Source organism: Neltuma alba, unplaced genomic scaffold (assembly GCF_004799145.2).
Source record: "Neltuma alba isolate B1F8T4 unplaced genomic scaffold, ASM479914v2 tig00010128_pilon, whole genome shotgun sequence".
Taxonomy (NCBI): domain Eukaryota; kingdom Viridiplantae; phylum Streptophyta; class Magnoliopsida; order Fabales; family Fabaceae; genus Neltuma; species Neltuma alba.
Window position 1 is genome coordinate 443630 of NW_021635079.1, and position 17786 is coordinate 461415.

The 17786-nt window shown below is 30.1% G+C and overlaps 1 protein-coding gene across 1 annotated transcript; it reads left to right on the top strand.

Annotated features, from left to right (window-relative positions):
• Positions 1 to 2415: 2415 nt before the first annotated feature.
• LOC114754335 (cyclin-U2-1-like) lies at positions 2416 to 4086 on the top strand. Its single transcript, XM_028943107.1, has 2 exons — positions 2416 to 2875; positions 3494 to 4086. The coding sequence occupies exons 1-2, from the start codon at positions 2460 to 2462 to the stop codon at positions 3759 to 3761; spliced, it is 684 nt and encodes a 227-aa protein (XP_028798940.1). The 5' UTR covers positions 2416 to 2459; the 3' UTR covers positions 3762 to 4086.
• The last annotated feature ends 13700 nt before the right edge of the window (positions 4087 to 17786 follow it).

Here is a 17786-nt window from a genome sequence, read left to right on the forward strand (position 1 = left end):
GTGTGAGTACTTGCTCAGCTAAAACCTATGATTCATATTAATAATAATTAAAACTATCAGCAACCTTGGTTGTAATTTTAGACCAAATTCCTCATCTTCCAAACTCATCGAGAAGCATAAATCAAAACAATTAGCATAACCACAGTTAAGTAACTAGCAATCAGACCACATAAGGAGTTTATGACGAGGATTTTGAAAGAAGAAGAATAAGATATTTTTATCTCACAAGGCCTTGATAGGTGCATTAAAGTTAAACCTTAATACCATGGTATAAAAAGACGCTTATAACAAAAAAATATTTGGCAGCTATTTGCCAACGAAATCCTTACACAGGATAAGCTGGTACGGATTCCAAATAAACTAACCATTGTTGACCTCGATTTAGCTGCTTTGCTTTATGCCTCGTTCAAATATTGAAAATAACAATGGGGGATGTAAGACAGCGAAGTTTTATTTTGGGACTTGATTAACTAAGAGTTAATCAATATTATATTTTATATAATTTGATTAAATCTCTTGAGAAATATGATAAGTTACTCTGTTCCTAGGGAGTCACTCCTGAAGAAACAACCGAGAAGACGAAGAAGCACGTGGGAGGGAAGCAAGTTGGAAAACCAAGAGTTCACGTCTAACCAGGGGCCATGCGTGTTGCACGTGTGGTAAGTACAACAACATGGGGTGTAGATCTGAGTGCAGAATTTTATTATCATTTAATTAAAAAATAATCAATAAATTAAATTTATTGCTGTATTGAGTCTTTTACTGAAAAAAATTATATTAATAATTTACATAAATTAAAAAATTAATTAAATTTGTATTTTAGAAAAATAAATATTGAATTTTTTAAAATTTTTTTGTTGGTTATACGTATTAATGTTGCAATATAGGGGTAGGCTGAGGAAAAATAATAAATGTATACGAGACCTTGAAAATTGAAGACTTATATTTAAAAGGAAAAAAACTCAGTTCATATATTTGAAATTAAAGGGAGTATTTATCATATGAGTGCATATTATATATTTTATGTTTATTTTTTTATATTTTAAGAAAAGATAATCATAGAAGTCTTGTTGATATTTGTCCATAAAAACTGAATTTAGTGTCTATTTGATGTTAACTAAGATAATAAAAATGAGATGAGAATTAGATAAAGGTTTAGATTCAAGTCTTTGTCATGCTAAATTCTAGTCTCTCCTTAATACTAAAGGTTAATATTAAAGTGAAAAAAATATTAATTTATTCCTCTCAACTAGGCTACAATATATGAGAACTGAGATTCAAATCTCAAAGTATTCGTTTAGGTGTTAATTTTAATTCATTGGAAACAACTTCATTTAGTTCATTTATAAACTAAATCTAATTATACAAGTGCCAGGCCAGATCAAATCAAAGAAATATGGAGGGAAGAAGGAGTAAAGAAACTGAATCCAAATCCTTGTAAGGGAGGGTATTTATTAATAAATGAGGGCGGCAAGGGTCTAATTATGGTGGGACCATTTTAATTTTGTTGGATTGAAATTACAGTCTTACCCCTCCCTGCTCTTCACTCGCCACTGTCGGCGAGGCCAACATTTCATGGAAGCAACAAGAAAGCCATTTGTATTTATTTGTATTATACAAATAAATCTGGACAGCTTGTGCCTGCCATTATTATTCTCACTCCTTCGTATCTTCAATTGATTATTCCTTTTATTTTAACTTCATCCTTCCACCTTCCTTCCTTTTGTTTTGTCCTTATTACATTCTTTTTTTTTTGAAAGAAAAAGAAAACTAGAAATATATATATCTTATATTTTTTTGCCAACATATATATATCTTATATTTCATGCTAATTCAATATTATCAACCAATTTAGATTAGAGCCAAGTTAGGTATTCTCAGTTGAAGAATGCCCTTTCTAGTGGAGTTTTATTTAAGGAAAAATTGGGAAAAGAAGTCTCCTTTGAATAAGAAATCTCAAATACTATTATTATTTGATATTTATAAATAATACAATTTCTTGAAAATTTTGTAAAATACATAGATATATATGTATAAAATTTTATTCATATAAAAAAATATGAGAAAAACACATAAAACCAAATAAAATTATTGGAAGTGAATGTCTTATGCAATTCCTCCCCCAATTGTGCATATAATTTAGGAAAAAATAGTTTAAAGAATTTATCAGGGCAACTTGTGTCTTTAGAACTCATAATTTATTGTATATAGAAAAAAGGAACTCATAATTTATGAGTAAAATAAAATGAAATTAAAACATAATAATACCTCCTACTTTCCTTTTCCCTTTGACCAAAGTAAGAATTTTTTCAGCCCCTCACTCCCCAAAGTGCCTCTGTGCGTGTCTACTATGTTCAGGGGTCGCCCGCTTATATATATATAATCCCGTCCCCAAAGTCCTTCAACACTGCCAAAGCCCCCCCAACAATACTTTTCCCAACTTCCTCCTCCTTCCATCCATGGCTGCGTCGTCTTCTTCCTCTTTGATAATTTCCCCAAGAAAGCTTCGCTCTGATTTGTATTCCCACACATACCAGCAAGATTCCAGCACCCCGTTAGTCATAAACGTCTTAGCTTCCCTGATCGAGAGGAGCATGGCCCGAACTCAGAGAATCGTCAAGAAATGTTCCTGGGCTTTGTCCAGAGCTTCCACCACCGATATCTTCGATTGCAGAGAGATCCCTGACATGACCATTCAATCTTACCTCGAGAGAATCTTTCGCTACACTCGTGCTGGCCCATCCGTATATGTCGTCGCTTACGTCTATATCGATCGCTTCTGCCACAACAATCCTGGGTTTCGAATCAATGCCAGAAATGTACACAGGCTTCTCATCACAACTATCATGATCGCTTCTAAGTATGTCGAAGACATGTAAGTTTTCCTCTCCTTTCTTCTCCCATTCAACCTTTTTCCTCTTCGGAATTTTCGCATACACCTTATGTGCATAAACATTTCGTCCTCTTTGCTGGGTTAAGCTACTTTTCTGAGTTCGTGTGATCAATTTTATTGTTTTCTGACATAGACATTGAGTTTTGAGTAAGTCATTAGCTATTTGTGTCTGATATATGGGGAAAATTGAATTCAGAACTACAGTGTCTGTATTTTTCAATTATGGGGACTTAACTGTGAGATATCTTAAAAAAAAAAAAAAAATAGAAGAACCTTTGTTAATTTCCATCAATCTGAGAAGGTAAAGAATAGGAAAATCTGTTCACAATTAATACTCAGTTTGTTTTTATCTTCCCATATTCCCAATTAATGTAGGATCCTTTCTTTGACACACTCAAAAAATATTACAACAAAAGTTTGTTCTGGCTAAATATTTGGTAAGGGGTTTCTTAATATGAGACAAAGTCCATACCTTTCAGTCCCAATCCGTGCTTGTATGTTAGGTCACCAAGATATTGGTGGATGATGTTTATGTGACTTATGAGTTGAAACAGGGCAAAATGGACTAACAAGGAACAAATTCATTCTTTGATATGACAGGAATTACAGAAATTCATACTTTGCAAGGGTTGGGGGGTTGACAACGAAAGAATTGAACAACTTGGAGCTCGAATTTCTATTCTTAATGGGTTTCAAGTTGCATGTAAATGTGAGTGTGTTTGAGAGTTATTGCTGTCATTTGGAGAGAGAAGTAAGCATTGGAGGAGGCTACCACATTGAAAGAACTCTAAGATGTGCAGAAGAGATCAAAGCAAAGTGTAACAAAGAAGAAAGAACATACACTCAGATTCCTCGTGTGACCCTGTAGATTCTGGGAATTTTGCTGTGTTTGAGGTTTTGATGATAAGGTTATCTGATAAATTCATGGCAAGTGAAACGAGATTTTTGAAGGCTTTGAACTTTCTCTATTACCTGCACGGGACCCACATGTCACAATGGTCTCACTGTTATCTCTGAGGCCATTCTTTAGAGGATCTAGGTTGGACTTTTTTTTAAAAAAAAAATTCACTTGTCATGTTTCAGGATCTCACGGGAAGTTAAGATGCTTTGTTAAGCTTTTTTTTGCTTGTAAGAGAAGGCTGTGTCTGGGTGTGTACATATCTGTTTAATTGTATATCTAGAGTTTGTTGGGAGATTGGGACAGAGAGCCAAGTGATGTTGCCGAATGAAAGCCGCCATTGTACAAATCTGTTTTGTTTCTTCTTCACAAGGGAAACGAAAGTACAAGGAATTTCAGTGGAAAGGATATTTCTTTTTAATGTCTTAATACAAATCATACGTTTTAAGTTCTCTTTTCCCAAATTTTTGTTTTTTGCTTTTGCTTTTATTTTATCACCTTTAACGTAACCAGGCATGTTTCTAGGATTGGAATATTGTAATTTTCAATTTTTTAAAGTTAAAAAGTGATAACCAACATTTGAAAAAACATAATTTTTTAATGGAAATCTTCGTTTCAAATAAAGTAATTCTCCGGTCCTTAATATAAGACCTAATTGTTAAGTTAGTTTTGATCTTAAATATAAGACTCATTTCTCATATTTATCAATTTTCTCTAAATTATCCCTATGAATACTCCCTCAACCATAATCAAGTAAAAGAGGGAGATATGGTATTAAAAAAGATGATTATGGTGTTTTGGAAAAAATGTGTCACATTTTTTATAATTAACTAACTTACCTAACTTCCTTAATCTAATCAAATTAGTTAAATGGGTCTTGTATTAAGGACCGGAGGAGTATTATGTATGGATTTTAGATTTCTTGAAATGAACCGGTTCTCATTACGTAGGTGTATATAAGATTGGTCTATTCTACATATTTTTGGATACGTTATCAATAGAAAAAAGAAAGAAGCTTAATCCCTTGGTCACCTAATCAATTTAACCCATTTTAACTATATGGGTGTGGCCTAGTGCTTACCTCTCTCTTAGTCCTTTAACCAAGTGGTGAGGTTTGAATCCCACCTTTAGGCATGGAAAGCATTCCGTGGCCAGTTGTTTATTTTTAAGTAAAGGCCTCATGATGAGAGGATTAGTCACTGCTAGTCTTATTAGGCAAAATTAATCCAAGATGCAAACTAAATGAATAACATAAGTTTAATTAAAACATTTGGAGAGGCTTATAGGCTTAAAAAAATGTTGTCTGGCACCTCATCATAAGTTAACCCAAACAAATCTACCCAATAATTACCATTGTAATTTAAGTTAATTAGTAGGTTTACATTAAGGAGTAGTTTTCAATGTAAATAATTAAAGAGGGTATTTTAGAAAAACCAACCTACATGGTTAATGAATAATTAATTTAACTAATTTTTTAAATCTAAACAAATTAGTTATCTAGTTTCTATATTAAGATTCTGAAGTGGCATTATAATTGTTATTTTCTCAAAAGATCTTTTATTTATTACTGTTGACATTACATTAAATGATGATAAGGAGTTTACAGCGAGGAAGGCTGCATATATATGAGATTGAAAAGACTAATCAATCACAATTTTTATAACAAACTTGCTTATTCTATAAGCAGATATAATAGTGATTTGGGTGAGCTGTAAAGGATTACAGTAACTAACAAGGTCATTATTCAAATGTAGCTGTAAAAGTTTCAAGGTCCTGTCTTTAATTATTGCCATTGTATGCTCACATGAGCTCAATGAACAAGAAAAGGTGATTTTGTTTGGCATGTTCAATGAATATACTAGATTTGGGGGAAAAAAAGGGGATAAGATCCCCTGTGACTAATTTTGATTTCATTCATAACTGAAATTTTTTTTAACTTGATCATGATTCCCTTTAAATTTAAATATATGATTCTCTGCCATTATTATCCACTTCACATATTAAATTTGATGATTTTGATTTGTTCTGCATAATTTTCTCCGAGGTCATTCCTTTTTCTTTTTTTTTTGGGGAATGGAATTGAACAAGATATTTTTGCAATTTGCAAAGTAGTGAAAAGCAAGGAAGGTCAATGGAATGTGTATTATGGTAACTTTATACAGTAGAGGATAAACCAATATGGTTGAAAGTATAATATATGAATTAATTTACTGTTGTTAGATTTTTTTTTATGTGGTTGAATGTATAATATATGAATTTTTGATCTTTGTAATTGTATTTCTCTTTTGTTGTATAAATATTTTAAAAAGTATATGAAAAAATGACAAATATAAACTCAGAAGTAAAATAACGCTTGTATATTGATGGTTATAATAACCATTAAATAAAGCAAAAACCAATCCTTATGATATTTTCTGTAATAGTGATTTGATTTCCGAATTTTAATAGTAATGTTTTGTTTTGTTATTAATAGTAATGTTAAAACTGTAAAGAATATAAAATTTAAGACATTCTATGCGATGTAACCTAGATAATGACAACTTTGTGGGACATTTAACTGTTAGTTGGAGACATACTATGTGGGTGTATTGGGTGAATCTGGGCTGCATCACTTACTTTATATATATATATATATATATATATATATATATATATATAAATGGCAATGGAATTACGGAATCAAAAGCAAATTTCGTTTGAAATATTTTGCAGGATACTAAAATATTTCGAAATCACACGGAAATAATCGAAATCCACTATAAATTATAAAGATATAAAGAATATGAAAGATTAAGATACCAATGTAATTAAATAATTTAATGAAAACCAACATTCAAATCCCATTATTATATTTTGCTAAAAAAAATGCCATTATTATCTTCCTTCCACATCCCAGAATCATATCCCAGAAAATTCAATTTAAAATAAAGGGACAATTTTCCCATTTTTAACTATCGAATAATTGATGAGAGGCCAGACTTTAATATTCGGCACTTTTTGCTTAAGCAGGTCAATGAAATATATAAAACATAAATGTATCACCCCTAAAAAAAAAAAAAAAAAACAAAGCAGAAAATGGTTTTTATTTCTTGAAATACGGTGTGAAATAAAGAGATATAGGAAGACTGACACAGATTTTACTTCGACAAGGCTCACTTCACACAGATATAAAAATATAGTTCATTATTATCTTTCTTTCTTTTCTTTTCCTTTTTTTTTGAGGCTGAGATGGTCGTGGTAAATAATTCCCTTACACTGTAGATTTTCTGAACGTGTTTTATTGTTTTAGTACTGATAACGAGATATTTTCCATTCACTTATTTTCTTTCTTTATTTCTCTACTTTAAAAAAATTAAATTACTTCTACGGGAGTTAAGTTGGAAACCCCACATGTCATTTAAATTATTACTTTCTTTGTCATCTTATTAATGGATCTTTGAGTAATTACGCATTGGAGAAAATCCACATTATGAGAGTACGAAAGAAAAAGTAGTTGCTTAGAAAATTAAAGGGATGATGGACCTACTTTACCTAAAGACTTGTTTTGCTTTTACGATGATAGCGACAAAAGCAATTAAAAAAAAAAAAAACTCACTTTGGTTCTTTTTATAATTAAAACCCTGTCAACCACTTTAATTTCAAGAACACTGATTGGAGCTAATTAAATGTCAAAAATTTATCCATAATCAAATTAAAATCATTATGTAAACTAATTAACTAAGAATGAGATAGACATGGGGCATTTAAAAAAAAACAGAATAATAAATATTTCATTAAAATTCGTGATAGGAATTTTGTATTAAGAACTAACGAGCAAGGCCAACGCTTTTACTTAGGACAAAAAAGTATATTAGTTTTATTTTTTATAAATAATGAGCAATGTGATTTATTTCTCAGACATGACTAGGCCCTAATCAAATACTATTATCCCTCTTTAATATAAGAGTTGATTTGACATTCTATTTAGTTGTAAATATAATATCCTAATCATTTTGTTTCTCGTATTTATTAATTTTTTTTAGTTTTAGCTAATATTTATTATTAGCAATAATATTTTAGAGAAGATCACACCTATTTATTATAAATAACAAACTTAACAAATTTTTTTATTTTGTTAAAATTAGTGAACTAACTCTTATATTAAAAACTAAATGTAATAAATTATAATCATTATCATGAAAATTAAAGAGAGAAAAAGAAGCTAAGTTGCAATTAGCAAGTGGGTGTGTGAAATGAAGCAAAGACACACACATTTGTATATATGCGCTTTTGTGGATGTTGACCATGCGCTTCTTATCATGTCGTCGTGTACGAATTAGCAAATTAAATAATGTGACGAGACTTTGTTTGATTGAATGAGATCCACGATGTGGATTATAATGTATGACCAACCGAAGACATCTTTATATATTTAATAACTCACCCAATGATGGTTATCGATCTTTCTTCTATTTTCTTGTTTAAATTCGATTCACACTATCGTAGAGAGTACTTCTTATATAGATCAAGTAGGGCTTTTCACGAACATAAGAATTATTGAACCTAAACCCATTCCTTGATGGTATATTATATAATGATGATGATATCTATAATTTTTTATTGGAGATTTGATGAATAGTGCTGTTTCATCCAACGTTTAGATCTGAAATCAAGAAAAACTGATATTTTAATCTCATTATGATCATGTGATTAGAATATATATATATATATATATTTGTACATATATACATATATTGGCGAGTTAATCTAGTACAGTTATATTTATTTATATATTTTTAATTTCACCATATATAATCTATTTATAAGTATACAAATTTATGCCCAATAAAACATTAAAACATAAATATACAGGCTAAAATTAAAATAATATTTTATTATAAAACGGATTTTTTTGTTACTACCTCTAGTTCTGATTACAAGACTACAAACAAAGTCTTATAATTAAGATCTAAAGGTAGTAAAATTTGACCAGGAAAATTAAAGCTTGAATGCCTGTGCGTTGGGGGAGAATTGAAGGAGTGTATCTGGATAAATGTGAATTGTAATTTACAATCAGTACAACTTTTCATAAATTCTATATTACACACATTTATATAAAGATATATATTTTTTGATCGCACCAGAGCAATAATGCCAATGCATAAACTTTTTTTTCTTTTATATTTTTCGTAAATATGTCAATTTATAAATATAAAAATTTTAGAGCCAATAAAAAATTGAAGCTTATATTTAGACAGAAATCTCGGATTAATTTTCCTGAAAAAATTAATATTTTAATATTTTAACATTTAACTCACTTATAACCCAATTTCTTAATTATGAATTGGTGCGACTTTTCAGTTTCTGAAGTTTTGACTCATTTATGATTCAGTCCTTTGTCTTTTCAATTTTTATATTATCATCTTTTTTATTCATAAGTCAGTTATAACTCATCTTATGCGGCTCTAACTTAACTCCACGTGGCTTTTATTAAAAAGGAAAAGCAAAAGAATGAAGGACTGGAGATGATGGGATGGAGTTCCAGTCGAAGGTTACCTTCAAAGCTTCCACTAAGCTCTTTTCTGCATTCTTCACGATGAGTTTCTGAAGCAAAATTCCAACATGTGTACTTACATATGGCACCTTTGCTGGATGCGGGTCAAGCTATAATGGCAGTGGAGGTGCGTAAGCTTCCTCCATTAAGGCTATCCAAGAAACACAAGCCGTCGCTAATCCATCTCTCTACCCTCCAGGCTACAAAAAATCCTTATATTCAATCATTAACAATGCATATTCCGTATCACAAATCACACATGCTAATTAAATGGGTATCACAGGGAGATAACATCTTCTCGCAACAAAACTTGTTAGCAAAAGAGAGAAGCTCGAGAACAATGCTTATGAGGAATTGGCTTAACCTTAATTAGCATTGTTAACCTTTTTGCTCGAGAACAAGGAGGATTTTATTTATTTATTTTATTTATTTGGTTTATTATTTATTACTGGGCCTGGACAAAGTAAGGTGTTCACAAATATAATTTTTGGTTTTGATTTTAGTTCCTCAAATTTCAAATTCATTAGTTTAGGCCTTAAAATTTAGTTCGTTTCAAAATGTTAGTCTCTGAAAATGTAATTCTATTGTTAAAATCCGTTAAAGTATCATAAATGATGTTAAAGTGATGATGTAGACTCACTAAATTGCACTTATCTAGATCTTATATGAATAATAGAGAGATGAAAAAAAAAAGAAGAGTCCTTAAAATGCAGCTGTTTAGCTTACCTTTTTCTCGTTGTTCATTTGAAGAGTTGTTCATTGCGTTGCATTTTGAGAACTCATCCTATAATCATTATTTGTGTTGCGTTTTGAGGACCTATTTTTTCCCCCTCTTATCCATACAAAATCCAACTAGATGCTATCTGATGAGACATATATTACTTTAAAGCTGTTTGTGATATTTCAACAAATTTTAACACTCTTAGACCGTGTGGGAGTAACATTTTGAGATGAACTAAATTTCAAGAATTAAAAGTACATGTCTTAAATTTGAGAGACCACAAAATCAAAATGAACTCAAATTTTAAAGACCAAATATTATACTCCTTTCGATCTTATATATATGTTTCAATAACCGAATCATGTTTAACAAACTAGCAGTTAAAATTAGTTAAAAATAATAAATAGGTCAGAAATGTAATGTTATTTTTCAAAAAATTTGCCTTATTTATTAAGAGAGTAAATGAGAGAGGCAACAAATAAAAAAGTACTCATTCGGTCCTTAATATAGGACCTAATTATTGAGTTGATATTGGTTCTAAATATAAGACATATTTATCATATTTATCGCTTTTTTTAAATTACTTCTATAGATATTCCCTCAACCACAATCAAATAAAAGAGGGGGGAGGATATTAAGGAAGATGATTATGGTGTTTTAGGAAAAATATGTTATATTTCTTATAATTAACTAACTTACCTAACTTTTTTAATCTAATCAATTAGTTAAATAGATCTTATATTAAGGACAAGAGGAGTAATAAAAGAGAATATATAGGAGTAATATTAATAAGAGAGAGGGAGCAATAAATACAGTCAACTAAAAGCAAAATAAGGGAAAAAAAGTAATAAATGCTTAGACAAACTAAAAAAATAAACCTTATATTTTGAACCAAACCCTTCTCCAAGAATAAAACTTATATACAGGACCGGAGGGAGTATTAATCTTTTATTTTACTATCCAGATTTTATTTATCACCCAGTCTTCGAGAAAAAGGGAAAACTTCTGATCTGATTTGCAAAAATGGTGCACCAAATTTCGGAGTATATCAATAAATAATTTATATTGAGGGTATAATTGTGGAGTACGGTTCAAACTGAAGAACACATCAATGTGAGGAGAACTACAAAATGGAACACTCACCTAACTTGCACTTATACAATGCATCTGTTAATAACTCTACCAAGCAGAATAAGTACTGCAGCATTTTATACACCTTCCCATTATGTATTGTTGCCCCTGTACCATAAAATCTTCACAATTTATTATTTATAATAGACAAAAGTGTATATATAGTTTTTTTAATTTTATATTAAATTTCATTTTAATTCTTTAATTTTATAAAATGTCTTATTAGTCTTTCAACGATAACGCCATTAATAAAAAATATTGACATTAAAATTTTAAATATTAACCAAACATTATTAAATATTAAAATATTCAAATTGATTTTAAAAGCTAATAATGATTGTTATAAAATTATAAGATTTTCATAACTTCTGAGACATGCTAAACAAATTTCATGAGTCTCCAGACTATTAACAATTAGGTAAAATTTAGGGACTTTGGATGAAGTTTTTGGAGGTGTTTTTGGGAGAGGCGTGGGATAAAAATATAATTATGGAAGTGTGGGATCTAAAATATAATTTTACAAAAATTTCTAAGGTCATAGTGTAATTTACGGAAATATTGGGTAAAACGAAAAATAATTATGGGGCCCAAATGCAATTATAGAAACTGTTTCCTCTAGTCCTTATTGTAAAATATTTCCTCTGATCCTATTTATAAGCTTTAAATTTGGAGAAAGGCAGAGTGTAATCCATTTTATAAATTTCAATTTGAGTTTATCTAAACATTTAATGTATTTTTTTTAATGTTGTCTTTAATTATTTCTCTCTCATCACTTTTTCCCACACATCTTCTTTTATCTTTTTTCTTATTTATTATAATGGCATATTTAGAAACAAAAGTCTATTTTCAACTTATTTATTATTTTTAACTAATTTTAATTAATTATTTATTATTTACAAATTAGTTATTTGAAACTCATAATAAGAATTAGAAAGAGTACTAATTAATAGGCAATGTATTAAAAATTGGACAGGACTAGCCGGTGACCAAAACACTCTCCTGTTTGTTTCGCACGATCTACCCCTTAGCTAGTTAAGTCGTTTAGAGTTGTTTCCAACCGACTTTTGGGTCGGAAGTCGGAGTAAAGTAAAAAAATGGGATGATTTTGCAAATACCGAACGGTCCAAATTTATTCCCCACTCTCACTCGCTCGGCCGCAAAATGGAAGAAGAAGGTTGATGACCTTCATATTGAGCAAGCCAGAGAAAAAGAAAGGAGATCAAAGGAGATGATGGAAGAAGATAGCATGAAAGGAACGAGAAAAAATACTCCTCCGGTCCTTATTATAAGACCCAATTTGACTTTTTATTTGGTCCTAATTATAAGACCCCGATCCATTTTATCTCTTATATTTATGTATTTTTTTCAAGATAATCCTTCTAATAATGATAGTTTTAGCCAATATACTTAATTAGCAAGGATATTTTAGGAATGACAATACTTATTTATTATAACTAACCAACTTAACTTACTTCCTTAATCTCCTCAAATAGTCAATTGGGTCTTATAATTAGAACCGGAGGAGTACAACTTTAAACACAAATTTACCCACGTTTACAAGGTCGGCCGTGAAAGGGGACCTGACGAAGCTCTAGACCTGGAAGGGGAGAAATGGTGAAATGTTGAGTATGTTGTGTTTTAAAATTGCAGAGGTAGAATAAAAATCCGTTAGCTTGATTGGCTATTTCTGCTTGTTCCAATCTTGAGGTTTGGTGTTCGAATATGAGAAATATCCAATTTATTTCCCTAAAAGGGATGAGATCTAATAGAATGGGTTAGTCCCTTACAATGTGACTAACCAATATTCGAACCCCCGTTGAGAGAGGTGCCTACATTCAGTATCCGACAATGTCTCGAATAAAATTGTCTCCAATAAGAAAATACCTATACGTTAAGGAAAATACCTATACTTTAAGGAAAAAAAAATTGCAGAGGTAGAAAAAGTTTTGAGTACCATAAAGGAACCGTTTTAATTTATTACTTGCCAGTATTAAACATTTACTAAGAATGCCACTCTTTTTTTTTTTAACAAAGTCAAATGACTTCAGAAGCAAAGTGCAAGACACCTTTCTTAATCTTAATAAATGATTATATATTTTTGCTCGGCTTTCATTTCTTATTTTCTTTTATATTTTCACTTTTATTCTTATATAAAATTTATTTCCATATTCTTATATAAAATAATTTTTTGTCAAAATATAAAATGATTAATATGTATTTATATGTGTATATATATACACTATTTAATTTTCTTAAAATTTTCAAAAATAATTTGATATTTTATTTCTTGCATATATATTATTATATAAGTATATAATATTATTTTTGTTATAATTATTACAACATCAGTTCAACCAAAAGGTTTACTCAATCTAACCGTTTCAATCGTGATCTACTAGCTTTTCCGGTTCAACATATTGTTTGGCTTTAAAACATTGCTAGTAGGATTTCACATGGGTAGAGTTAGGCAAGATATAGACCTTGTCTGATGCTCTGCCCAAAGGATGAATGTGCTGTAATTTTTGCCCATACCCTTGAAAAACCTAGCTTGTTTCGAGTTGGATAGGATGGATTTCCTTGCCCATATTTAATAAAGGTAGCTGAAGAAAGCAAAAATTAATATGATGTTAGAATTTAGTATAATTAATTAATAAGAGTAATATTAAATTACTTAAATTTTATAACAAATTTAATGTTTTTAACTTTTTTTATAAGTACATGTGAATTAGTTAGAAGTAACTTATAATATGAACAAGAGGGAGTAGTTTATTTAATAATAATTATTATCATCTTGTGTTAGGCTAGAAACCCTGGCTCTTGGCTCAAACTTTCTCAACCAAGAACTCAAAAATAGTAAAGCACCATTTCATTAAGGGGTTGCTTGGAAAATATCAAAATCAATTAAAAATAGTATTTTTATATAAATTGAGATAAAAATTTTCTCACATACTTATCTTGAATACCATAAAATTACTTCTGAAAAGCTAATACAAATACCCCTATAAGTGAAATAGTGTGATTCTCCTAGAAGTGCTTTTTTGTTCAGATTGGGTCTCCAGTTGGGCCCAGCCATCTGAATGTAAAACAATGTCTCACTTTGAGTGAAACGGTTCAGCCCAGCGCCTCATTCAATTGTTCTTATTTAAACCCAGGTCCAAAAGACCACTATACCGTTCCTCTTCCTCACTCATCCGGACCCCTAGGACCCGATCTGATATGAAATGCGACCCGACTGGCTGAAGACCCAATAAAGTGAACCAGAAAGCTCCTGGGGCTGGGACGATAATCCTTGTACCAAATCGGATCAAACCCAACCACGAAACTTTTCGACAAAGCCACTTTTGATCTATGACTTTACTCAACCAAATCCAGTTCAATATTACAGAAACATTCACGGCATTGTGTCTAAAACACCTCTAGCTATTGTAGGGAAATTATCCTAAAACGTTTGAACCTCAAAACCCCAAGTATTCGAAATTCATTGTTTTTTTTGTGGCCTGAGAAATTCAATGTTTATTATCCAAGACTTCCACAACGTAATGTTATAATGAAAAAAACTCATATCAATATCTTTATATCTATTATATCAAGTTCTTCAATCACACATAGTTATGTGTCTTTTTTTTTTAATTCATTTGAATTTATAATTAAATACTATTAAATACTAATATTTTAAAAATAGGACACATAACTATGTGTAATTGATGAACTTGACATAATAAATATAAATAGCTTGAAGTAAGTATTGTCCTATTACAACCAATCTTTGTTTATTAAAACTAGGAATGGGTTAGAACATACAATATGGGTCAATACAAAAGATGGACATTAAAATCTCACAAATTAAAGGATTCAACAAAAATAAAAAAAGACGAAACCAATATGCAAAATTGTCTTTCAAAATTTAATAGGGTTTAATTTTCATCAAATTGAACCTAATTAACGTACTAAAATGGGATAGTTATAAATAGCTAATGTTGTAATGTAGTCAAAGGACCACATTTATTTATTTTAACGAGTTTGAAATTTAAAAAACGTGACAAGAAAAAAGTTGAAATTTGTTGAAAACAAAGCGTACAAGGCACCTTGAGAACAATGCAAGATATATGCATAGTTTTGAAGTATGAAGATAAGTACTAGTTGGGCTAAATTTCTAGAAGCTGAAATTTTAGGAAATGCCCACTGTTTTAAGGTACTTTAATAGAAAACAATCATGCCCCGTTTGGTTTGGTTCACTTGATAGTAGGAAATATAATAGAATGTAATGAAATGTAATATAATAATGATTACATGAGTTTGTTTGGTACACCATTATGCATAGGTATAAAAACGTTTGGTTGGATTAAGAACAATAGGGGAATAGATAAAAATAATATATCAAAAGACAAAATTACCCTTATATATAATGAATTAAAATTTTTTGTTTTTTGTTTTTTCATGTCCAATATACATGCTAACCTTATCCACGTATACAATAGTAAAATAAGAGGCAAAATTACCCCTTATCCATATATGTAATAAATTAAAGTATAATTTTTTTATATATAATAAATTAAAGTACAATGCAAGTTTAAATTTATATTGCAAAAGATCAATTATTAATAAAAGCTTATTTTCGATAGAGTTATTGATAACAAATGGAAGAATAATAAGTGGTGTGAGAGATAGTATATTAGAAATATTAACAAGAAATTTAATACACACAGATACATATATATATATATATATTGCACTCATGCACACACATTCATACATACATATATTTATATATTATAACTATATTATAACTAGAAGAATAATTTTCAAATAAATATGGAATTGAGCCAATAAGTAAATATGTAAATTTATGCATAAGAACTAATAATTTAAATCATGTCCTCATCAATTTAAATTTTAAAACATTAAGATAATGTCTACAACCACTAGAATCCTAATAAAAAAAGATTTAAAGGTGCTGCTTATTTATTTAAAAAGGCTGCGCACCCAAGCAACCATCTTGCTTTCAGGGACTAATGAGAATCTAACAGCTAGTGATGAGGACTCTATAATTTTAACATGAGCCTTGTTAATTTCACCCCAAGAAAGATCTTGTATTCTCATAAGTTGCCTATATATTTCCTCTACTCTATTTGCGTCAATAGGACCAAATCTTCTAGAATATGCATTTTTGCAAATTCTTTACATAAATTGCCAGTAAACTTTATTAGTTTGCCCATGTTGGAGGAAGATTCCTTTAAAGTGTCAGCAAGCAACTCTGTCGCATTGCAACAACTCCTTTGCTTTCGTTTTACTGATAAATTGACATTAGTTAGCTATGAAGGTTGTTGCTCAAACATAGCAAAATTTGTATCAGTATTAAGTGCTTGTTCAGCATTGACTTTAGCTTCAATTTTAGAATCTTCTTCATCATCCTCACCAAGAGATGCAAGCATCTCTGCTCCCGTTCCTATTACATGATCCTTAGCCCAAACGTATGATAGCTTTTAAAAGTGGGGCAAGTACCTATTCCTAAAATTTTCAGCTTCTTTCTTAACTAGAAAATGAAAAATAAATAGAATGATACAATTTAAGTATTATTACTAGTATATATTAATAATACTAGTAAGATATAACGTGCAATTATCTTCACATAGTTAGCCCATATATGTTCTTCAGCTGTCACACACTTCTTGTTAAGATCCCATCCAAAACCAGAAGTATTTTTGTCGTGCACCATATCATGTACAATTTGTCATTGCTTTTTGAAGGTCCTCAACCTGCACATAATATGAGGGCTAGCTTTCAATCCACAACTTGGAAGTTTCATCTCTAGCATGTCCTTTAGCTCTTTTAAATACCCAACACTGAACCCTGTATCTATGACAAATTTTTTGTTGGTTTTTAGTTAGACTAGGCATTCAACCATAATGCTATCTTCTTGAGTAGTCCAAACATGCTTAATTCCTTTACTGTTATCTTTATGTGTTTCCATTCTATATATATGATGTAAAGAAATAGCAATGAGAATCATATAAAATTTAAACTTATAAGAGATAATAAATTATAGAATACAAGTGATAAAAAGATATAATAGTACAAGTTCATCAAAATCATAATAACCAATACTGTTAAAATGTCAAACAGACACATAATCAAACATAAAAAATATAGGTCCAATTTTGTTAATAATTTACAAACATTATCTATCCTACAAGCCCTAAAAGCATTAAATATTTTATTAGCCATATTCTCTCGGAAAGTCCTCCAGGCATTTGATGGTTCGATGGTTGATATGGGATTAGCCATATTATTATCTTCTTGGTGATTTTGTTGATCCATTGAATCAAATTCATCCATAATGGGATCATCTGTGTTGTCTCACATAATGAGATTATGTAGTAGACAACAATCAACTATATATCGATTTTGAGTTTAAATAGAATAGTATGATGCACTCTTAATATTGCCCAACACATCTTTAAGATCCTAAGTGCTCATTTAATGGCATTCCTAGCAGATCAATGTCGCATGTTAAAACACTCTCAAGGAGATTCTGGATGTCCTTTATTACGCTACTCACTTAGATGATACCATTGTCCTCTTTATGGGGTAAGAAAGCCTTCACAATTTG